General features: G+C 38.8%; 1 protein-coding gene across 9 annotated transcripts in view; it reads right to left on the bottom strand.

The window, feature by feature from the left end:
• The window catches only part of anks1a (ankyrin repeat and sterile alpha motif domain containing 1A), a 76,099-nt gene that overhangs the window by 22,342 nt on the left and 28,470 nt on the right, over positions 1–25,287 (bottom strand). For 6 of the 9 annotated variants that reach the window (XM_015373474.1, XM_015373469.1, XM_015373472.1 and 3 more), the window contains 11 exons: positions 20,428–20,724; positions 19,795–19,870; positions 18,746–18,847; positions 18,577–18,663; positions 18,326–18,495; positions 18,010–18,069; positions 16,456–16,579; positions 15,716–15,759; positions 15,233–15,329; positions 11,136–11,629; positions 996–1,049 (listed from right to left, as the gene is read on the bottom strand). In XM_015373474.1, the coding sequence (XP_015228960.1) occupies positions 996–1,049; positions 11,136–11,629; positions 15,233–15,329; positions 15,716–15,759; positions 16,456–16,579; positions 18,010–18,069; positions 18,326–18,495; positions 18,577–18,663; positions 18,746–18,847; positions 19,795–19,870; positions 20,428–20,724 (1,605 nt within the window). The remainder of the gene's footprint in view (positions 1–995; positions 1,050–11,135; positions 11,630–15,232; positions 15,330–15,715; positions 15,760–16,455; positions 16,580–18,009; positions 18,070–18,325; positions 18,496–18,576; positions 18,664–18,745; positions 18,848–19,794; positions 19,871–20,427; positions 20,725–25,287) is intronic. The other 3 variants (XM_015373475.1, XM_015373476.1, XM_015373478.1) reach the window with 1 other exon arrangement.

Below are 25,287 nucleotides of genomic sequence, written 5' to 3'. Positions count from 1 at the left end.
ACTGGGAGGAAATACTGAGCACATGGAAAAACCCTGCACAGACAGCTGAGAGCATGCACATAAACCCTCTGACAGGCAGCCAAAGGAACCATGAAAAAGTTGAACACTCATCTTTATCCATCACAGTGTTTCAGTCCATCCTTTGGTTTTAAATTATTTGTAAAGTTAGTGGCATATTGCTGCAATGGAAACCTGTATTAGTACTTAATTAGCTAAACTCATCGTCATAGAAAAAACACACCAGGTTAATAAAACAGAGCATTAAATTTCCCCTGAGAGAACCCCCCAAAAAAAACATGTTTCTAGCAATAGGTACATGCATCACCCTAGAAAAAATGTAAACATCACAAGTGTTCAATCTCCAAATAATCCCACAGACAATGAAGGATTGAACTGCTCCAATAAAACATGGGAACCCTCTGAGCCAACCTAGAGCTGATTATGCATTGACATCAGGAGTGAAGCAAATAAAAGCAAAGAAACGAAAGGGTTGCTGTCACCGCTGCCAGATACAGTAACTTCAGATCCTGCAGCTAATACAGCAGCATAGCGGCTTTTTATGCGTTTTCTTGAGGGTCGTTGCACCAGCGTCTGCAGTGCTTCTAGAGCCCAAGTTCTGCTTAAAAAGCCTCCAGACGGCTTCCCATTAATGGAATTAAATATGAAATGACCTGCCACAAGTGTGCAATTTAACGTCATCACTCATGGTGCAGAAGTCTAATGACCGAATGCCGCACAATTTAAAGAGAAATATCTCTCAGAGGGGTAGAGAAGGAAGTGTAAATTTAAAACTTACACTTCGATAAAAACATGCTGCCATCATGCTATAATGAAGCATTTCGGCTTGAAGGAAGAAATAACTAATAGGCAACCAAGGGTTTATTTATAATAGAAGTAATAAAGGCTGAGAAGATCCCCTCTACCTGGATAAAAAGAAAGGACAGAGCCAAACCACCAGCAGATCGGCAGTATTCATATAAAAACAGGCATCTTACGCTTTCGGTGGAATTAGATCCTCCTTGTTTTGGGACAGAAGAAGACATCTGTGTCTGCCAACAGAGAATTCATGCTTTTTGTGCTGTTTTCTTATTTTATTTTTTTCATTTAAATTCCAGGCATGTGTCTTGTGAAAATGTTCTCATTTCCTTAAAAAACGGATTAAAAGTTTGTAAAGCTACGATAAAAAAAACACTTATGCATCCAATATAGATTGCATGGTAAAGATGTATGTAAAGCAGCGCATAACACTCTGGAAGGAAAGTAAGGCTATCCATTTTAAATTTACTAGGAAGCTTTTAAGACCTTTGAAATTTGTTAGATAAGTGTTATGGGTTCGAAATAAACTTGTGTGGCCTTGGAACTGTCCTCAGAAAAAAAAGAAAAAACTCTTAATTGTAATGCATATTTAGAACATAAACCTTCATTTATCCAGATTAAACCCTCAGCTCTTTTCAAGAGCGACCTGGCAGGAAAGTAGAACCATTTACAAATAAAACAGAAACATGCACTTAGCTAACAGCAGGGTTAGTTCCTATTATTTATATTTTGGACATACAAATAAACATAACCATTGCGAACAAGTAGCTAGTAGTTTTAAACAACTAGACACCAAATTATAAAAAAAACACAAAACAAAAATACTGCATTTGTACAGTGGCATTGATTAGGCCTTTATAATCTGTAAAATCCAACCCCTACAAAATGGTTGTAGCTTTTGCTGCACTTGTGACAAAGCACAGCACTGGTAACATAAAGTAGCCAAGGGTTTTGCACAGGAGGGAGGCATAGCTCTGAGGAAAAGTCACACAATATATAACTATGGTACCACCCTGAAGCATAAAAACAATATCTTTTTAGTTTCACCTAAGAGGAAATCCCAGAACTGAAGCAGAGGTTGTAACTTTGCAACATGTTCAGCAATTTTATAAGAATTCACTAGTCTCTACTTGGTTTAGAAAAAAAAAAAAAAAAGCACTGTAACACCAGCCTGCATGTAGATGCGGGAGGAAAATGCACGGTTGTTTTTGTCTCACTTTTACTTGCATTTCATAATGGGAAAGGGAGTACTACCAAGGCCAATGAGATTCATAGGCAGCAGGCGTAAAAGACAGGTGTGATATAGTGTAAGAACTGAGAAAATATATCATTATCAGTGGGTGTGAGCAAGACAATTTCTTCAAGGTAAAATATCCACATTAGGAGGAAAAAAATGATGGTTTAGACGTAAGCTGGAAAGAAGCATGAGAAACAACAGAGAGGGGAAGGTGTTTAAAAAAAAAGAAGAAAAAAACAAGGACTGAATTGTAGGGAGAAGAAATGGAGGGATCCATTGTTAGAGGAACTCCCTATAAATAGAGAAAAACAAAGAGAAAGGCCAGAAGTCACCAAAAAGGTGGAGGTCAACAGCTGAACAGCCAGCAACGATCAACCTATTTATCATTCTGCTCACAGCAGGCCTGCTGCTCCAGGATGACTGAGCACAATAACTTCACCGAACTGGGAGTTTAAAATATCTTTGCCTTAACAATCTAAAGAAAAAAAAACAACAAAAAGATCTGGCAAATGAATGAAGGAGAAGACGTCATATTGAGAGATGATAAAGGACACCTGGGACCGAGAGAGGCAAGGAGGGTCTAAAAATGATAAACTGGCAACAAAGCAGGAGCTGGCTGAAGACTAGAGGCATGAAAGGGAACACAAACAGCCCACTTTCGATGCAAGTTGCCAACACCTCAATGCCACAGCGGGACAAAGCACCGTCAGCAATTGCACCAACCTCCTCCTTAAATAGCCCAATGTCACGGTTTCATTTTTGGTAGTACAGTACAATGACCAAAAATAAATATATAAATATTATTTCATCCTGCATGTTTTATAATTTTGCTAATGACTAAAATGTGGGAGCTGCAGAGCAACAGAAAAAAACTTCAGCACCGACCAAGTGATCAGAAATCAGAATCAGTCAATTTCCCCATGATCGGTTCTGATCAATGATAAATAAATAACGGGTTACTAAATAAATCAGAGCTTTTTGGCATTATCACCTTAGAATCTGAAGAATGTGGTGGGTTTTTTAGGCTTTCTCACGGTTATAAAAAAGGCCTGAGCTGAATAAAAAAAATGTATATATTATAAAACCTCAGCTAGTAAAGGAACAGGCAGCAAAGTGTCTCTTTTCTTTTAGCAAGCTGCAGAATTACACAAAATAAATGGACCTAAAAATGAAAATTACAGAAGAAACAATCAAATCTGGTGAAAGATCCTCTGATCTGTTGGTCAAACTTTCAAATCTTAGACCCTTCATTCAATAAATTCATTAAACATACGATATTTAGAATCTGATCACCATGTGAGACTTAACAGAAAACTGTAATCATGAGTGACTGAAAAAAGGCTAATAGATGCATCACTGAATACAATTGGAAAACCTTCAGAGAAACTATTAGAAAACTCCTGGATTGTCCAGTGATGCTACTTAGCCTTTCTAGTGGATAACAACAGAAAAAGCTTTAATGGAAAACAATTACCCACAGAAATACTTTAATTTGAGCCATTTAGAACAGATTGACATGATTAATAACGCTGACAGAGCTGCTGTCTATAAGGGAATCAATACTCACAAAAGCCGGTTTCATAGTGGCCTGTGGGTCTGTAGAGTGCAAATCGAAAGTGAAGTTAAAAAGTGCTGTGTGGAAGCAGACAGTGGCCCTCTCTTCTCTGCCTCTGTCTGCAGTTCTAGGTCTTCCTTTCTCTAAGTGACGACCCACACAATGTGTCTCCATTGGATTGTCATCTCTCCAACCTGCATTAGCATGCGCTTTACACACCCACTGTGCAAAACACATATGCGGTCACACTCTGAGCTTCCTAATGGGGAAATGCATAGGCCGGGACCTCATGCAAGTCTAATCTGCTTGTCTTGAAACCAGAGGCAGAGCATCCATGGACCGTGTGTGGCGTTAAAAAAAGAACGGTGGAGAGGGAGGTGGATGGGTACAGAAAAGAAAAGAGCTGGAATACTCAGCAAAGCAAATTAAAATGAGAAAAAAGATTTTTTTTAAATGGATATGTAAATGCTTTATAGGGAGCTGTGGAGCAGGGAGTCGTGACCGGCGTTCCGGCTGTCGCAGCAGCTCGGGGGCTCGCTGTAGATGCAGTGATGAGGGCTGAAGAGAGGGCAGACAGAAGAAATACAGAAAGGACTTTTCAAGTTTTAGAGCACTCGCCCAGCATCATGAAAGGGAGGGCAGGCAAGGCTATAACCCAATCAAACTTTTACAACTCTCCTCACAAATTCCTATGCACCAAAAATAAATATTAAAAAGTCTCCATCTCAAGCACGAGAGCTCGCTCTCAAATAAATGAGATAATCTTTGTGAATCTCAAGCCCAGACCTCAAATGCACTTAAATTGATGTTCAGGAGAAGAAACTTTATTCCTACTAAAGTTGTACTCAATCCATAATTCAGTCATCTCATTAAAAGGGTATTAAAAATGGGGTGGAAAAAATTCACGTATCTTCTCAAGCAGAAAGGACAGATTTTAGAGCTGTGGCTTGTTTCTTCAAATCCTCCTTTCAGAGAAAGCAGGCTTAAATTTTGTACGTCGCAGCTTAGTGCGCGTGCATTTTAAGGGGACTTGCTGCCATATGTACAGCTGTGAAGCCGTCGTTGTATCTGACAGGCTGCAGGTTGCAGCAGACAGCATAGAAAGGAGCCTAGACATGCATTTAATCACAGGAGAAGTCCAGCCTAACTTCTGTAAAGGATTGCTGCTCACTAACTGTAATCCCAAGATAATTTAGTTTTGCTGTTTATTGATTGGATAGCAAAAATAAAAAAATTAATAAAAACAGGTAGTAGAATAAATAATTCAGGTTTGAAATTTTTCGAAATGTATTGAAACTTGGAGGCCAGTAATGAGCATTAGGGGCGACAGTGGTGTCTGATACAGGAGTTCGACCTTCAACTGGAAGGTTTTCGGTTCAAATGTTGTTGTGTCCTTGGGCAAGACACCTAACCTGCATTGTCTATTGATGGTGGTCAGTAGGCGCCATAGTACGGAAGCCTTGCTTCTGTGAATGAGCCCCAGGGCAGCTGTGGCTACAATGCAGCTTGTCACCACTAGTGTTTGAGTGTGTGCGTAAATGGGTGAATGACTGAATGTAGCGTAAAGCGCTTTGGTCAAGTATCCTGACTTGAAAAGCTCTTTATAAATACAGGCCATTTACCATTTACCATAAGGTATGTAAAGCAGGACAGGCAAAGCCTATAGTTCTTCATGGGTTTACTTCATGTGTCTATGGGCTACCTTTATCATCAAACACTCTCCTAGGGTACTCTATTGTACTTCCATTTCTCTGTCATCAATTTAAGCTGGAATACCAAAAAGACTGGTGTACAAACAAGTCTACAATGGAAAAAATAAACATTTTGATAAGTCATTTTTTCTTAAAATAAGTGCATTTGTTCTTAAATTAAGGAGATAAGAGATATTTTGCCAATGGAACGAGACAATATAGTTTACAAATAAGAAAACACAATTGCATTGTCTTATTTCATATGCATATTATCCAATTATGTTATTTTAAGAGTGAAAATATTTATTCAGTTGGCAAATTATCTCATTTACCTATTCAAATCAAGGTTAAGTACACTTAATTTAAGAATTTTTTACTTGATTCTAGATTTTTTTTTCCAGTGTATTATTTGAGTGTTTCTTCCCTGGAACACAATAATCTGCAATATGTCAAGAAAAGTGACCATTTTATGATTTGTTGAAACGTATCATTTCTTTAACTAACAAATTCTAAGAAAAATCATACAAAATTTTACCACAGCTTTAATTTCACATGAGTTTCCAATTTGAATTTTATACAATCTCACTCATTAAAGAATGCTCAGGTTCTCTTACAGGTTATTTTCTCACTAATTGCAGCTTTAATTTTCCTAACTGTTGCTCTAACCTTAAATATGTCTCTATTGCTTCCATTTAAAGCAATATTTATAGCCCAGGGAAACAGGAGGTTAGGGAATGAAATTTCCTATCAGCATGAGATGATTTAAATCAAACTTAAATTATATTACTTACTGCAACCAATAAATGTGATGGTTACCACTAATGGAGTCATAGATGCTAAGTTTGCATATTAAAATATATGTGGGGACAACCCAGTTCACAATTTCAAAAAATAAACAAAGACAAATAGCAACAAAAGAATCATCAACTTAAAGTTGGATTAAAAAAAAATCTATTTTGAGGTTAAAAACATGTTTTTGAAAATATTGAAATAAACAAATGTAATTAAATCAACAATTATTAAAAAAAGAGTGACTGACATATTTCTACTTGAGCATGGATCAGTACGACTGCTAACTCTATTTTTCTTATATTAGAGATTATTTCTGTCTAATTGGGAAAAATATATGTTTTTCAAGTTAGTGAAAAATCAGCAGTCCTGCAAGGACAGTTAAGCCCCAAAATATTCATACCCCTGGCAGATTTTGGTTTAAAGTATTTTTTGAGTTTTACATACAAGTTTTAGTTTTTTTTGAGTGAAAGTACCACTGTTTTAGAGCGGCCTGAGCCAGAGCCACGACTCACGTCTGAGAATCTGAAGGTTGCAAAAGATTAGGGTCATGGCAAGAGGCCCTTCAACCTCAAAAACATAGAAAAAAATATTAACTGCAACAGTGGAAGAGTAGAAATATTTTGACACGCTAGTGTTGGAATAGAAAATAAAAAATACATTTTTATTAATACTTCTTTTACTATGGGTTTAGCAACCTTTGCTGCATATTTGTCCAATTTCCTCTCAGAAACATAGATGTAACAAAAAAAAGAAAACAGTTAAACTCTATTTAACCTTAAAACTAACATTTAGCTCTATGTTATGAATAACACTGAGCTGAACTGTGGTTTGATGTTGACAATGACAAATGCAGTACATTTTCATAAAAAATTTAGAATTCCATAAGACTTCACACAGCACCACTGAAAACGCTGCAGTACATATGCAGGGCCTGCTGGTGGCGCTCTGTATCATAACAGCTGGACATGTGCAGACAGCTTATGTTAGTAAACAACGAAACATGACAGCAAAGTGGTGCATGTGGTTCACAGAGAGAGAGAGACAGAGCCACGACTAAACGGCTGCTGAATTTATGTAACCAGTAAGGACTCTTCAGCAAAAACAGACGTGTGTCAGCTGTCATCATGACACATGTTGTCCAAACTGTGGTGGCAGTAAGGAAAAAGGTAGGAAAAACTTCCTATTGTTGTTCCTTCTCCATAGGAATCCTAAAAAGGTTCCTCACCAGTGCAAAGAAGCTAGAAGGAATCCCACAATTCTTTGTGGCTCACAGGTACAGACCACCTCATGGAAATGAGAAAACTTTTTTTTTTTTTGCATGAAAATGCATAACTGCATCTGTGTGACACATGCAAATGAACTCACCTTCAAAGGACTTGGATTTTATAATGAAGAGTTTCAGCTATTTGCTAGATTTGAGCATCTCGTGGTTGCCATACTTTTTTAAAAATGTCTTACATCTGCATCTAATAATTCATTTCTCTAGATTCACACAGCTATCAATTTGACAAAGCCACACATTTAATGGGGGGGGTTGATTTAATTTCCACTTCATCTCAATCCACTTCTTCGCTATTGCCAAATGGATTTCTGTTAGCTTCTCAGCTTGATTTCGTCTCTAGGTTGGAGTTCATAAAGTTCCCTGATAAACAAATTTCAGGTTTGTTTGATAAATTTAATACATCCGTTAGGAAAACCCCTGCATTTTAGAATAATGCCAGGTAGCATGGAGGAACAAAGAGGGAATATATTAGAGTTTATGGGGTGTAATATACAGCTAAAGCAAAAAAACTGAATTTTACCAAACTAAATCGAACATTTAGAGTAGAGAAGATTCCTCTCTGTACACATTTCTCCATAACTCCTTCTAATTATAATTATTCTCATGTCACAAACGAGTTCTTACTGTTGACCCGATAAAAGGTAAAGGAACGGGAGCTACCAGCTAAATGTATTTGGACAGAACCATCATTTAAGAAAATATTCATACAAATAGATGAACAGAGGACAGCTGCATGCCAAACTGAGACAGACTCACTGAGGTGTGCCTCTAATTTAAAACAATAATGCAACTAAAAGCCAACTAGAGAAAAATATCCTTATGAAGCTTTTCAAACCAAATCTGCTCTTACAGGAGCAGTTATGTATTCACTCCAACTTTTCCTTCTCAAAGGAGACACGATGAAAATATATATTGTTCCATTTTGAAGACATCTTAGATGATTCTCCAGTAATGGCTTTCCTTGCAGCCACCCTAAGAATGTGATGCAAGTATTTTTCCTTGCATGATGCACCTTCCTTCAAACCATCCAGTGATAGAGCAGTTTGAGTGGAATGTCTATCAAAATACATGGAAGTGATTTTCCTCCTTCCTATCTCTGATAAAGGATCCTCACAAAAATAAAGAACGAGGGATGTTTCTTTTGGATTGGCATGATGAAGATTCAAACGAGACTCTTCAGTCAAAACTCTCTCCAAAAAACTAATTTTCCTCTGGGATTATTAAAGTATGTCTGATTCTGGAAAAGGCACAAAATACATGTGGGACAGGGGTACTTGATAAGCAGAACTAGGAACCAATGCACGACCGAACTTCAAACCTCTCAAACTCTAAACAATGAAATATTTACACTGATTAAATCTGGTAAAACCTGAGATTCTTTAAAAAGATGTGAATTGAACAGTTTTCTGCTTCAGAAAACTGAAATCACACAGGAACAATATAACAATAAAACATGTATTTGCAGTTTTTTTAATTCTATTTTAACAAGACTTTTAAAGTGCCAACACTGAGTCAAGAAAATGTCCTCTAAAGTCCCTACAAATATAAACTCTAAAACATGAGGTTACCTTGACAGTGCAACAAGTTTGTTTGAGACACCCTGCCAAGATTTACATTTCACCTGCAGCCCAGAGAAACATTTCTCGTAAAAAGCCTTCTACTGGCCAGAGCCCATTCCATTCCAACTAAAGTTCGAAGTGTTGACATGAGTATTTCCAGACAGTGCAAACACTGGCTCGAATTGCTGTTGTGCATTAATACCCCTCAAAGACCACCTTCTCCTCTTCAGCGACAGCCTGCTGCAGTGCGGCTGGATTCCAACTCAGACTAAAATCAGTCAGTCTGCAGGGAACTGCAGCTACAGCAATGGAGCATCTGGCAATTCATTAATAAACATACACTTAAAACCAAGTGATGTGTAAATCAGATATTTATAGGTTAATGTCTACAGTGGGGGCCGTTAACAGTTCATTGGAAAACAATAAAAATGCTGCTGCAGCAACAGCAACACTAAAAGTATAACAATAAAAACCTCCAGTGATTGGAGTCTGCACTTTAGTCCACCAAGCAAAATATTATAATGCAAAATAGGGCTTGAAAGAATGATCTGTTTGCTCATCAATTAATCCAGTGATTCATTTTTCAAATTAAAAGATTAATAATCAATTAGCAAAAGGTGCCTTAAAGAAGATCTTATATAGACTTATATCTAAAACTATGCCACTCAATGGATTCTGGATTGAGCTTATTCATGGTAAAATACTGGTAAAATATAAATTACTGCTCTGAGTCAGTTTTTCTCTCAGTCAGTGGCATGGGTTAGAGTCTGTATACCTCCAGTTAAAAATCTATCATTTACTAAAATAGTTGATTATTTAAATAATTGGTTGATCTGATTAATTGTTTCAGCACTAATCCAAAGTATGTAATCCTCTTTAGTTGTGTCTGCCTACTGTAAAAGAACAAGTAATACAATTTTAGCACTAAAAAGAAAATCTGAACTTAAATTCTGCCTGACAAAGACAAACCCTAAAATACCGTAAAACGTTGGTTCTTCAAAGGGTTGACTCAGGGAGGGAGAATGCCACACCTGACGGTTTTGTTTTGTATGAAAATATAGAAAATCATCTGGTAAATCTAATATGTTTTCCACTTCACATTGATACACTCGTTGGTGTAGATCTTGGACATGAAACCAACGTTGGAATGTGACAAAAACATTAAACAAGTTCAAGATGTTTAAATATTTTAGCGAGGCACGTGTTTCCAAAGATCAACCATGCAGAGTTTCATGTTTGGATATGAGGAACAGAGACTTCAGGAGGTATTTATGAGGCCACAGTAGACAGATTATGCAAAAAAGAAATCTGAGAAGCTTAAATCTTTAAGGCAATAAATAGAAAAATTCATCAACATCTTAAAAAGATGGCTGCTTGAATGAGTCCAGGTATAGATAGCATTTAACTAAAGCCTAACAACTAACTATTGTTGCTGTTTTTCATTTGGTTAATGCACTGTTATTAAAACCCCTTAAAAAAATGTTCCCTCAGATATCTAGATATCAACGTCTTTACATAGATTCTCAATAAAAGGTACAGATTTTTGTTCTTTGTGTGGAATATTAGAGTCAAGTTCCAAATCTGTCTTATGTCCTATTCTTTTAGCTCCATCCCCATCTCTAGCAGTCTCTAATCTTCTTTTTTTCTCAGAAGCTCTCTTTAGCTCTTTAACCACAACCAGACAAAAAGCATTAAAAAGTAGAATGGATAGAAGGGGGTGGGGCATATACAGATAGGGAAAGACACACAAGTAAGGACTATCACAATGAAATGACATTATAGTTTAGGTTATGTCCCTGCTTCAGAAGTAGAGGAAAATCTGAAACTTTATATAAACAAATATTAACAGTGTTAATTTCAATGTTTTAACTTTTAGATGAACAAACAGATTTTCCATTAGCCACTGTGTTTGCAGAAGGTTTGAGCTTAAGATGTTTGAGCTCCACTCCAAGCAGGACAGATTGTAAATCAAACTGCAGTCTGAATATAAATTCAGTCAGTACTGCAGTCTAAAAGAACCTGACTTGGTACAACTTTGCAGGGCACAGACAGAAGAGGAATTACAAACACAACCTGCATCATTTAACCTTTAATTAAATTGAGATGGTGAGTTCTAAGCCTATTGATGTATATCGTGTTTTACTGCAGAATGTGTAGCATCATTTTAATGCTTGAATCGTGTTTTCTGAAAGCAGGTGCTTACCTCGTCCCATTCTGAGGTGAAGGAGGGAGATTTCTCAAGCCTCTTCTTGCCGGTGCTACAGTTGGAAACAGACTCGCTCCGGTTCCCCAGTCCCCCTTCCTCCTCGCCAGGAGGCGATACGAGCAAGTCAGAGTCGGATTTGGAGAGGCTCCGGGCGAGTTTCAGGTCACCAGGAGGGCGCATCCTAATGACAGATCCTGCCCCCGCGGCAGAGTCTCTGGGCTCCTTGTTCACAGTGGCATAAATTGCTTTTGGATCGCAGTCTGTCAGGATTGCGGCCATGCTGGGTCGGCTAGGAGAACCGGAAGCAGCTGGTGGCTTTCCTCCTGCTTTGTTCGATTTCCTCGTTTCTGGTTGGCCCTGGTTGGGTGGCAAAACACCTGGAAGTCTGAAGGCGTCGTCGTGGCTGTCGATGACGGGAGAGGAACCGTGCAAAAGGCCAGTAAACTGCTCTGGGACACCTGCTCCCTGATCCTGGTTGCCCTGCAAGTTATCTGAACAGAAGGAAAAAGACAAATGGTCTATGAAAGAGCAGCACCTTGAAAGGGAAGGACAGTGGACTTCCATCCGAAGAGCAGATTCAGAGAGGAAGGCTAATAAGAAACCACCCACACAAACCCCTAAACAGATCTGCAATTGTTTCCTACCAGGAGTGACGGAGGGAAGAGGAGGGAGAGAGAAGAGACAGAGCAAGGAAAGGGCGTTTGTTGGCAGAAGAAATGAGTGAATTCCACAGCCAGCTTGCAGCCGTCTGACGGCAATCACAGGCTGCCTGTGTTCTGTAAGAGAGAGTTAAGGCAAGTCGTTCCAGTGAGCTGCTTCCCTTCAACTGAGACGATAGGTCAGCCTTTCCCAGCCAGGAATCTCTCCAAGCACTAAATAATCTCTTGTGCAACCTTAAAAACATCTAATGCAATACCGGAATAAAGAAGTGGCAGTCCTCAAAGAAAAAACAAATCCTAAATGAGATTGAAGGTGAGGGCTACTAAAACAATTAGGTCTTCCTCTCCCTCCCTCTCCCAAAGGAATTACTGCTATGTAAGCTCCTTTTCTACAATCGAATCTACCGTAACTTAACTGTGCCCACTTTAAAAGAAAACTAACCCCGAGAGATAAAATCCGCTGGTCTGCAGTCGGTTTTTTGGTTGTCCTACTCTCCAGTGTAGTGCTGCATGTCGTCTGCTGAGTTCACCAGCCGCCCTCTGCGTTTTCCGGCTTCTAATTCTAGATCCTAAGGGTGGCTCAGGAATGGAAATTTGAATCACCCTATCCTCTAGCAGACAGACTCCTGATAATTAGTGCTGTGACACATGCTGTGGGAGTGTGCATGCGTGTGGGCTCTTCTGGGGTGAAAGTATTGGGGTGTTTGGTGACAGCAGATCTAGGGCAGCAGAGCCACAGGAGAGCAACAACTCGGAGCAAACTCTGTCCTTCAGTCCTGTGCAATTAGCCTTTTAACATGCAACAATAGTAAGCTCAGACAATAACACCCAGGTTCTAACTGTGCTCACCAATGTTCATCTGTCAGGGAACATTTGCAGTGTGGGGGTTAACTAAACAACGCCCTGACGCAAAGAGAAACAGTTTACAGGCGAGTTTTGCACGTGAACATTATAAGCAGTAAGCCAGTGCTCTGTATACATGTTGAGATCACGACCAAACACCCACGCTCTCCTTGGCAGCTGGAGAAGCGTGAACGCCCAATGAGCACATCAGTGCGAATCCATCAGCCCCAGATTGTGTTAACCCCTGGCAGGGAGATAAACACGTGAACAATCAGATGGTAATGGAGGGTTTAGCACAGGGGTGAGGTCACCACAGAGGTGGAACATGCGTTTTACTTGGCAATGTCATATCCCTAAATATCCGACTAATGATGTCATGGTTGGAGGCAGCACTGGCCGTCACTCCTCCATCTCTGTCGTTCCAAAGTCAATCCATGGAAAAGTCTGCTCTTTTAGAGTTTAGGTTTAAAGACATTCATATATTTGTGAAAATCACTGCGGCACATCAGCCATTTAGAGGTTTCTATTAAAGCTAGTCTGCTTGTAATTCTTGCAAGAACAAAGTTGTCTTTTTGATGGTATTACGTTCTTGAACTTGCTCAGATTTTTTAAATCTTTTTACTAAAACGCTGAGAGTATTAAAGTGAGTTTTTATGTAATGCACCAAGACAAAAGTACCCCTAAATAAATTCAGTGCAACTTGTTGCCTTCTTTCAGGTCATAAAAAGGAAGACATAAAAAGTTGTTCACAAGCTATGGAGGCGACACAGAAAGATGTCAGGGAGAGAAGAATATCCCCATTACGGAGTCTGGAGGTGAAGACATCATGCTATTGGGATGTTTTTCACCACCTAAGATAAATAAGCAGCTCAGAGGTGACAGCATTAAATTCAGAGCAATGCTGGGCTCCATCTGAAAACCTCAGATCAGTAAGGACACTTAGGCCACAGTGGAAATGTGTCCTTGGTCACCATAATAAGTGCTACCTGAATAGTGCTGGCAGTTAGGAAGGAGCTAGGAACATGAAGTAGGATGCTTCCTAGCACCAGTACAGTTAGCATACGGACCCCCTGATGTCCGAAGCTACAGCTAACTGCCCACTAGGATTTGCACTTAAAATTGTATCATTATATTGGGTGATCATAATAATGATAAAAGATAAAAAAAAAAAAAAAAAAACATTATTTCTTCGCAGTCTTTCTCAGGTACCTCTATGGCTGTGACTGCTTACAATTCATCCATCCATCATCTTTCCAACAATTCATCACGTTTAGATGATAAATCAAATTCTTATAATGACTAGCAACTTATCACTATAACGATGAACATTGTGATAAATGCCCTCCCTACTGCCCACAATCCTTCACATGACTGGACGTATAGGCCCAGTCCATCTCAGGGAAGTGGACAAAAATTCATTATTTAGTGACACGTACTCTGTGTGACCCGTGCAGATGTACACACTTTGTTATGTTTTGGGCGAGCTTTAAGTGTTTCCTCTTTAACCCTGAAAATAGCGGCTGAACCCCTGTTTTTGCAAACATGGGTCGACTAACTAACAATCGGCATTTAGCTCCCTTCCCACTGGGAAAAAAAGCTGGGTCTAACCCCTAGCTGGCAGGCTATATGGTCTGCCCCCCCCCCCGCTGTGTGGTCTCTGTACCCCCACAGCGGGTGTCTGGTGACACCATCACACTCGGTTAGCTTTAATGCCATCACCAGCCCGACAGAAATCAGGAAAGTAAACAACGGAGAGCAACATGTAAGGAAACCAGGACGTAGTAAGTGTGCTTTATTGTATCTGTCCGAATCCCTGCTGCACTATGTTTATCTAATGTAAACAGAGTTGTTTCAGCTTGTTAGACCAGACGTGGCTGGCGCGGTGTGTTGATGTCTGTACGTTGCGTTCAATGGTGTCATGTAATTCAGCGGGTCGACCTGGCTCTGGTGTTACTACAGTGCGCTGATCAGAGCCGAGGCAATTTGCTTGCCGAGTCATTTGACACGGTAAGACAATGCCACTAAATGCCGAACATTCCCGGTTTTAAACAGGGTTCTCGGCCAGTGGCAAATGGGTACAAGACTGAAGTCTGTCTGGATTCAGCACAGCAGACTGGAGTTCCTTACCTACCCTGGATAATGTTCTCACTGTTAAAGCCTGTGAAAGGTGAAGTGATAGGAGCTAGGAGCAACAATTTTAAGGAGAAAATTTATAGCAAAGTAAAGACTTTTCCAAGGTTTTGTGTTTGTATGTGTGGCAGTGGATATCAGCTCGTCATCCTCATTGTCCCCAACAGCAGGGAATGTCACGATCTGATCAAGAATTACGTTTCATATTGGCAGCAAAAGGAGCTTTGCCCATTTGCCAAAGAATGTCAGTCAGCTCGTTCCCAACAGGGAAAATCCACTCTGCTGACTGAGAATGCCAATTGTGCATTCCGTCAGCCAGCCGAATGCAAGCCAACCCATCTCAGATGCACAGAACTCAACTGCATCTCTCCGGTTTCATTGACATGCTTGGCTCCTGACTTTCAGGACCAGCAGGACTGAGGATGTTGTAGCTCACTTGATAAGTACAGTAAGAGGACTTACCTCCCGGTGCATTTGGAGCCATCCATGCAGGGGGCAGCAGACTGTCTTTTGTTTTACTTGGGGGTCTGAGGTCATTGGGGGGCACAGAGGATTTGCGCTAAAAGAAGAAACTAAAATTTAGTCACAGCTTCTTACTTTCACATTCCTGTAGGGTTGGCAATCACATTAGGTGTAACTGACTAATCCAGACCCTGTGCTATCATTAGTAGTGGGAAGCAAGTGGGTGTGAAGGTGGATGGCTCTACAAGCAACATTTTTACAAAAAAAAAATACATGTAAAAAGCACATTTGTCACTTTTAAAGCTGCTTAGGAGAGAAAATATCTATTTTCCCAATTAACCAACTGATTCATTGTCAAGATCAAGAAAGTATATCAAAAAATGAAACACTCTCAGTCTAAGACTGTTTATACACATTTTTGCACATTTTGGATGAAAGACAAGAAAGTTGAGAACAGAAGAATAATGTTAGAAAAATCTTTACCTGAGGTAGGACACTGTTGGAAGACTGTGTAGTGGCATTCTCTTCTGAGAACACAGGAGACAAAGGAGTTAGTAGAGGGCAGGAGTGTCTAGATCTAATCTACATTACAGAGAATCTATTAATGGTTCTGACTGTCAGCAGAAACCTTCTGCACAGAATAACAGAAGTGATTTATAATGAAATCATGTTTTATGCACAGTGAAATTATCTGCATGTCAGTTTGCTTTGAGATTTATCGACCGGCCAGCTCAACAGAAGCAAGTGCAGACATGATGAAAGGGTTCTAAAGCAGGTAGAAAAATGTCTCATTTAAACTTTCATCTTAAATAAAGTGCTTCATTTTTTAAACACTGATCTATCATTACAGAGGAAACACGATTATACTCAAACCCATCAAGCGAAGGACGCCATGAAAAAGGATCGGTGCTGGTGAAGCCAGCTGACATTAACAGTTACTGATAATGAGGCCTTCTTGATTTATATCTGTTTAATGCGGATCCAAAATGCACATCGGAGTGGTTCCAAGTTGTAGAGCTACTGATCTCAATAAAAGTGCATGCAGGTTCATGCAGTTGCAAGGGATTTTATTTAAAGGCCTGGATAAACAAATTTCTCAAATGTGCCAAAAAAAGCAATGCACCAACTAACTACTTAAAACATAAACCAACAAACTAATGGGGAAAGAACACTTAATCTCTCAATCTTCCTCCCTTAGGGTTAAACTAAAAGGCCACAATTACCTTTATTGGGCTGGGAGTCCAGACTGGGCGGTGGGACTTTGGTCTCTGCAGTCAACAACAACTCGTACGTGTGATCCTCTGCTTCCTCTCTCCTTTCATTTATACTGCTACCTGTGTAATGCACCTACAGAGAAAAAAGAAAGAAAAAGAAAACAGAACTCTTGAGGAGGTGTGAGGCTTTGTTTTTTTAATGAATCCTATGATGCAGAAAATAGAATTTGGACCTTTCAGACCATATAATACTTAAAACCATATCAATTAAGGTAAAGTTATGTAGTTATGTAGTTATGTAGTGAGTTCCAAAAGCTAACCCAATATTAATATTAACACATTTTCAATTAGATTGAGTTTATTTATCTCCCATTTCTCTAGATGTTGTACTTTGTGTCCCCCAAGGATCAATATTGGAGTCAGATCTATTTATGATGCATCATAAATAATTCTTAACCTAAAAGTTTGCTCTGCATCCTGATGATGCCAGCCTTTTCTTTCTTGGACAATATTAAACGGGTAAATAAGGATAAGGGACATGAATGATAGAAACTAAAAAACTTGGTTGAAATTCGGGGTGAGTATTGGCACTGGTGTTGCAATATGATATGTGTCACGATACATTATTGTCGAGATGTTGCAATAACGCTATATATAGCAATATTTTTTACCAGCTTTCAAAATTAAATGTATAGATAATAAAGCAAGTGCTTTAAATGTTCATCAAAAGATTACGATCATTTAGTTATTTTGGTATTAATGTTGTTTGGGGTTTGAGTTAGTTCACATCTGCCACTGTGACTTCCTTAACTACAGATATGGTGCTGCACCGCACAGCTAACGGGCTCCACAGCTCTATCTGCCAGAGTGGGTGTGCAGAGATAGCCCATTTTCCTAATTTTTTCAGGCAAAGTTTTTTTAAATCTAGGAACTGAAAAATTTATACTATATTGGGCAGCCTAAAATCACCATATATTGCTGAAACTATTTTTTCCACACACCCCTAGTTGAAATAGAAATCACTTGGGTAACAGAAAAAGTCAGCATTCAAATACAGCTGGAAAGAGAAACAAGATCAATTTAGAGGAATTGGTTTTAAAAATGTTTGGGTTATAGTACGCAACAAGCACAAGTGAAAGCCCCACATCCATCATGAACAAACAGGTATTGCAAAAATCACACCAGTTTTGAATCGAGGGGGTACTAGAATGTAATTCAGTCCAATCTATGCTAATTTGTTCATTTTCAAATTACTGCATTATGCCAGCTGCTACATGTGCTTTTATCATTCATTCTGTTAATGCTTATTCTCTGTTAATAAGAAAAAGATGGTTTTGTTTTTTTTGTTACATAGGACAGGGCTGTCCTTTAGAAGCAGTGAGATTTATAAAGTGTACAAGTAATGACTACTGCTTTTCAATATGATTATACTCAAAGCAAATAGTATTATTATTACCGTAAGTAAAGGTGGGAACATGCATTACATGTATAACATGCTAGAACTGTTAGTAATCTGTGTTAAGTTGTTAAACTGCATTTGCACTGTTCGCCTTGTGAACTCACCTCTGAGCTTCCCTCTTCCTCGTGACTTGCGGCAGGATGCGATGGGACAATGCGGTCTTTCTGTAAAGCAATCAATCATTTTGGAACATTTAGAAAATGTTTTTACTATTATTATTATTATTATTATTATTGCTAAAAATATACAGTTAACCGCTAAGGATAATTTAGAGAGGTATATCTTCGGGGTTTTCTTAATACTGGTTACATGCCGAGTGGAGAACTAGCTCCCTCTAGTGGTTTTTTGGTGTTTTTCACCTTTATAAACCTGCATGTATTGATCTATCATGTTAGTGTGAGAATGCAAAATGTTGCCAACCTTGCCAACTTCGCTGTCGGGCCGTCCTGAGTCCCTGTCGGAGGACTTCCCACTGGTGAGGCTGTCTAAAGAATGGCAAGAAGTGGCTTCAAACAGAGCTTCATAGGGGCTCTCCTCCTCTGGGTCGGGGGCCAGCCCCGATATGAGGACCGTCACTTTGTCCTGGTTACCTATCAACCAGGTTAGAATCAAATTAAGCATTGCTAAAATGAAAGCGCCATGTTTTCTCTAATCATATATGTAAATCTCACCCTTCTTCCTCGGACTGGAGCTCTCCTGGGGTGGAGGAACGGGCGGAGGAGGAAGGTCGATGTCGGGGGGTTTTCCAGTCTTGTGCCCTGTAACAAAACAGAAGATTGTATCGCAGCAAAAATCAAAAGGTACTTTTCTGCAGTTCTCTGTAGTCAATATGGACTTTACCAAGGATGAGGGCAGCTATTTCTCTGCTTTTCTGGGAGGGCATGTCTTTGACAGTGTCCAGCGCTGTCAAACCCTTTTGGTCAACAATGTTCACATCAATACCTGTAAAAAGCATAGCACAGACTATAGTTGGGTTCCTTGGGTACTGCACCTCACAAAACCACCATTACTCTTTCACCTTTGACAGATTACAGTCAAAAACTATCATGTAAATATGTAGTCTGTTTTGGTCAATATTAAACTAGCAAAATAGGCCGATTATTGAGAAGAGAAATTAAAAGTACCGGTAAACATAATTTTTTTACATTTTCAGCAAATATAATTCGGAAGATGTAGCATGTATATGTAATCAGTTCTCTTTGCAGAACCGCCTTATACTTTAGTGGACACTCCCTACCAGGTTTGCACAACTAGAAAGAAAAAATAAACTATTCTTCTTTATAAGGTAGCTCACTCTCAGACTGAAAAACCATCAGCATTCATTTTCAACTTTTAAAAAAAATTTTCACAAGGATTAAAGTCTGCTTTCTTGTTTGTTTTTTTTTTGTTTTTTCAGGATTGCTCTGTATTTAGCTCCACTCTTCTTACATTTACTTCCAAATAGCTTTTCAGTCCAAGCAACAGCAAAATGTCCCACTCATATGCACATTTATAGTGTTTTCAATTTAAACCAGAAAGTATCATTTTGTTTCCTATGGCAACGCACTTTTAGTTTTACAGTTGTGTCATAACTATTTAAGGTCATTAATGTTTTTTTAACAAACCTCAGAGGTATTTACAAAATGTCTTGTTTTTATACTGAGCCTAAATACACAGCTTGACACTTTTTACTAATTATTACTAATTGATCTGATTTCTGTTGCACAATATTTACCATTTCAGAGTAAAAGGTGTTGAAACCACATTTTAGATTTTTATTTGTAACGTGTGTTTTTCTTGCACTTTGAAAATAAACTATAAAGCTAATTTAAGATTATTTTTAAAACAAGTACATCAGTAATTTTGAAAAGCACTGCGATTTCCTCCATGGACTGATTATGAGCACCAACCTGCACTGAGTAGCTTTTGTACCACATCTGTCTTCCCAAACAGGGCAGCTTCATGGAGGGCACTGCCTTTCTCTGTCTGTATGGAAAAAAAAAAAACAGCTCATTAAAGGAAGAATAAACAAATCTAAACAAAGAGAAGAAAACATTTTTATAAAAGCTAAAATATAATAAATAAATATTTAGTTTTTATCCTTTTCCAATTTTCAGTTGAGTCTGATTACAGCAATAGGAGTTGTGTGATAAAATGTTCTGCAGGAACCCGATTTTAGCATCACCCAAACAGTTTGCTGTTTTAAAGACAACCATGTGTTTGGGAGGTAAAGTGGATAATTTTCCAGTTCACAGGGTTGTGCTAATTGAAACCTGCAGGATGCATGAGCCTAAAGGATTCTGAATAGACCCCACATGCTTGATTTTAAAAAGGAAAGGAGGGCAAAATGAGGGGGAAGTCAGTTAAGACAGATGGGAATCACAGTGTGATCTGGGGGACTGAGCCTAAGGCTCCACCAGAGGGAGGAGGATCGCAACAGCCTTGACAGCCCAGCTGATAATCGGCAAAGTTTTCTTTTTTTTTAAATAAACATTTGATAAACTTTTAAGTTTCCCCACAGGACTAATGTGTGCAGCACACACCTCATAGTTGATGTCCATGCCAGCGTCCAGCAGCACTTCCACCACAGACAGGTGTCCGTTCCGGGAAGCCAGGTGCAGAGGTGTGTGTTTCTTGGTGTTGCAGCAGAGCAGGTTAGGATGTGCGCTGAGCAACAGCTTGACCACCTCCAACCGACCATACAGTGCAGCCAGATCCAGCGGCGTCTCGAACTTGTTGTTCCTCATGGTGGGGTCGGTCAGTTCCTCTAGCAGCAGGCGCACCACCTGGGTGTGACCATACTGGGCGGCACAGTGCAGCGGCGTCTCGTTGTCATTGTTCTGTTGGGAGGTCAAAAAGAAGGATGAGTCTCACAGAAAGGGTAACACGTACACCGGAACCAAATAGATGCAAAGCCCTCCACATCAGCAGAATAGAAAGATTGTTAAAAAGTAAAAACCATAAAGCCCAAAGAAAAACCCCGAGATGCATCTCTGGCAAAGTAGAGGGAAGCTTGGCTAAGAAAACGTGTGCACTGATGAAGAAAGGTAATGTGAATCCCTGCCAGGGTCTGTAAGATGCTCCTACAGGGGCTGAGACAAACAGGTTTGTTTAAATAAGACCAGAAAAAGCAAAAAATAAAACACAAAATCAAACAGCTCAATTATCACTAAAAATCAGTTAAACGTTTTCTAATTTTAAGAATGTTAAAGCCAACAAATCCAACATCACTGAGAAGCATTGCAAAGAACAGGCACTAGCAGACTTTTGCATCTGAAAAGTATCTAATAACAGATAATTTTATTTGCAGAAAAGATGTCAAAAAACTGTCTTAGTGAAGTCACGTCATTTAATGCTATGTTTTGGTGTTGGCTCTATTATTGTGCTTACAGTAACACAGTGAAAGTATTTTACGGACTACAAAGCGCACCTCACTATAATCTGTGCCCACTACATTTTTTGAAAAAACTGGAAATGTACATATGTGAGACACTGAGATCTAGTGAACTAGATGGTTCAGCAGCTTTAATACAAGCCTCATAGTTCAAAGCGTGGGAAAAAATTATGGCTTGTAGTCCAGGAATTACGGTAATCAAAGTTATCTTAGAATCTAATCCCAATGTGACACAAAGTGATAAAAATAACCATCTCATACATATCAAATGAGCTGTATGCCTTAATACAGGAAATAATACGCTATTTTGCAATAGGATTGTGACAAAACTGTAAAACCAACAGAATATAATTATTGTCCAACTACAAAAAACAAACACTGAAAGAGGCAGGTGTTGTGGTGCGTCTAAACTGGTCAAAAATGTAACAAATTTATATATGAATATGAATTATCATCACATTGCATAAAAGAAAACAATAAGCTGATATGACCTACTTTAAATACACATATAGAAAATGGTTTGGTTCCTGTTATAAGATGAAGACAGGAAGGAATCTAAGTATATGGCAAGAGATCAGAACATACAAATGATTGTAGCACTTTTTCTGATTAGTCTTGCTATGAAAGTTTAGATTTTTTTTTTGCATGCATTACCGCAGTTAGCCCATTTATTGGCATAATTCAGAGATCATAGACTCCTATTGACTACTATTACAGCTCTCCCTAAATTGTTTTCCTAAGAGCAATAAAAGCCTCAGAAGTGAGATGGTCAGGTAGGATAATGTGCCACTGAAACCACTTCAGTTTTATTTTTCTTGAAAAGCCAATAGGAGAACAATTTCTGGCTATTTGAAGGTTCAGAATAGTTTTAACTTATAAACACCCAGTTTTTAATCAAACGTGCAATGCACTCTACAAAGACTCCCTTGGCATATGAAAGCAAAACAGGTCCACGGCATTAAGGACCTGCCACTTTACTAAATCCAAACCCATTTTTCTCATATCTGCTAAGTATTCTGGTTTAAGCCACTGTGATATCTGTTACAGGAAAGATAACAGTCTGGTTTCACCAAAGCACATGGCCCCAGTTTAAGTCTCAGTCTTTTAGCAGAGTCCACCTGTTAATATTTTCAGTGGTGTAACACAAAATTATTTATTTTTGCCATGTCTCCTGAACAAGTAGTTGGCATGTAGGCATATTATTAGGTTCTTTATAGAAACTTTGGATGTCCAAGTGGACATTTTGGCTATAATTCTCCAACAGTAACCTATGAACATGTATTTTTCCTCCCTTACACTCCGTCTGTGATTCAACAAGATACCTCTGTTTAATGCTCCAGGAAAACCCTGTTTCATATTAATGCTTCAGGAAAACAAAACAAAAAAAAATGATCACAGATTACACAGACAGAAGTTCCTAAAACTCTGATAGACTTTCAAAGGTAAAGCAAAACTAATAATAATAAAAAAAAAATTCAATAACAGCATTATAAAGCGGTTGTAAAGACAAAAAAAAAAACTGTGCCAACTGCAATCTAATAAAAACTATTGTTTCTTCATACGAGTCTATCCTTCACCTCTTTCATGGATTTTCCCCCCCATTTTTGTGCATTTAAGTCACTGCAACAACAAATGCACTTACTTAAGGCTTTTTACTCATCTTTACCAAGGTAGCCATTAAATAGGACCAGTATTGTACGTCTACACAAGCACTGCTCAGGGGATTTTCTTTTCTCTTTATTATTAATTGATTCTATAAAACCAAAACAAAGAATTTAGCAGAAGCCAAAAGATTTTTTACAGCACTACTACATCATCACTCAGGTTTAATCAGAATCCTATTTCAAGAAAATAATTTCAAAAGGGAAAGCCAAACAGCCTATTAAGGATCAGAAACCAGTCCAAAATCACCAAATATAAAGTCTGCATATATGATACTTATTGCGTTTTCTGCAGAAAGTAACCTTAGTAATTCTGTGCATTACATAATGTCAATGATTCATTGGATGTGAGAGTAAACAGCCAGAGGACTCCTCCTTAATAACAAACACAGAAAGATGTGTGTCCTACATACCAGCAGAAGTTCAATTTGACCAAAGGCAACAAAAAGTCATTTTAATTAATCTAAAGAGTCAACAGGCAGGTGGATTAAAATCCAATTAAAAGCAGTAATTACAACATAAACTCCATAAGTGATGTAAATTGGATCTAACGACTCACATATTGCAGGAAGATCAATGCTTATTAAGAGAGCCTTAAGAAGAGCAGCCAGCAGGGGGCAGCACAATTCAAAGGATGTTTCCGAGAGTCAGAGCAAAGATGGACAGAAGGGATTTAGAGTTCTTGCTTTTCTATTAGTTTAACCCTTAAAAAGTATAAAAAGTAAACAGAATCTATCTGTCCTGTCATCCAGAGCTGTGAAATATGTTTCCTGACAATCTAAAAATGAGATCTCTAGAACCTTTGCATCTCGATCTGTTGTCAACAGTTGGGCGTGGCTGAGAATTCCTGCTATTGTGGATCCACATGCCAAGAGAGGCCGTCATTCCAGACATACAGATCAACCTACAAAGGCCTGACAGCTGGTGTGAGAAATCCCCACATGGGTATGAACTATGCCAGTTTGGGTGAGTCTCAGAGGAGCGCGCCAGCTGTGCCACTGTAAACTGCCGCGGAGGGGAGGGCTGACAGGGTGGGTCTTACAGGACAGGTGGCTTTAACTCATTCAATGGTACTTTGACAAAAGCCTGCTGCCAGATAAGATCAGCAGGTATTTCCCAATAAAGACAAATTGAAAGAAAGAGTATTGTTACGACAAAGCAGGTCACCGTTTGAACTAAAGGTGAAGAGAGAGAAATGAAGCAACACCTGCCCTTTAAACCTTTAAAGGAGAGAGAAAAGGGAGAGTCCAGGTTTTTATTGCCTGGATTTGAAATCTGAAAATGAATCAAATGGAGAAAAGACTAAAACTATTTTTCATCCGTGACACACCGCTGAGCATTTGTCAAGGCCTTTTGAAGAGATTTACTCTGAGCTTCTAGATGCTTAGATTACATCAGCATGAATCACTTCCTCCAATATGAACATCTTCTGCCTGAGTAGTAATCCAAGTCAATCTAGCATGGAAAGTTTTTTTAGGTTTGTTTTTGTTTTGTTTTGTTGTTTCTTCATGGTTGCAGTGTTCATAAGAAAGGGGTTAAAGAAAGACAAAATGTTGAGTTTAATCCAGTACAGACATGTTTAGCCTTTAGGGATTCATCCAAGAATTACAATTCCTTACTGAATCGTACAGTAGAAGCTCCAAAACTACGCTAAGTGAACTCACAACATGACCTCAGAGCTTCGGATCACTTCAACACCACGTGTCTCCCTGCCAAAGCGATAGTCAGGGCAGCTAGCAATGTGTCGGCCAGCAGCTGATCGAATTAAACATGGCTGGCTGATCGTGTGACTCACTGATGGGAGACATGCAACACCGAGCTCAGCCTCCTTTGATGAAAGAGACATTTCAGACATTATTCACACAACGGCTTTTTTTTTTTCTCCAGCAGGGCTGAGGTACCAAAACACCTGTGATGCTCGAGTTTGAACATTTTGCCTCTGAAAATGTATTTGATCAGGGCGAAAAAAAATATCAGTCTGTAATCCCATTTTGTCAGTGATTCAGTTTAGAAGAGCATCCATTTAAATGTGACACATGCATCTTTATTTGCATTTACAACACTGCACTTTGGTGTAAGAACAGCGGTAAATCATGATAGTATTTATTGCTTAAATATGATAATGATTTCACATTTCCTGTAAATGAATCAATGAATGAAAAAACCCTAAAATGAACTTGCATGAAAGCAATCATGAAATTTAGTTAAAGATAATACACCGGGTCTCTTATTTAGACAGCAAAATTATCCACAAATAGTCATGCAACGGTAAAAACAGGCAGTCAGAATCAGACGTTTTGCAACAGAAGTTTGTTTACAACAGGTTACGCAAGTTTTTTTTTTTTTTT

Source organism: Cyprinodon variegatus, unplaced genomic scaffold, assembly GCF_000732505.1.
Source record: "Cyprinodon variegatus isolate N-32 unplaced genomic scaffold, C_variegatus-1.0 Scaffold87, whole genome shotgun sequence".
Lineage (NCBI taxonomy): Eukaryota > Metazoa > Chordata > Actinopteri > Cyprinodontiformes > Cyprinodontidae > Cyprinodon > Cyprinodon variegatus.
This window is presented reverse-complemented; position numbering and strand designations above follow the sequence as displayed.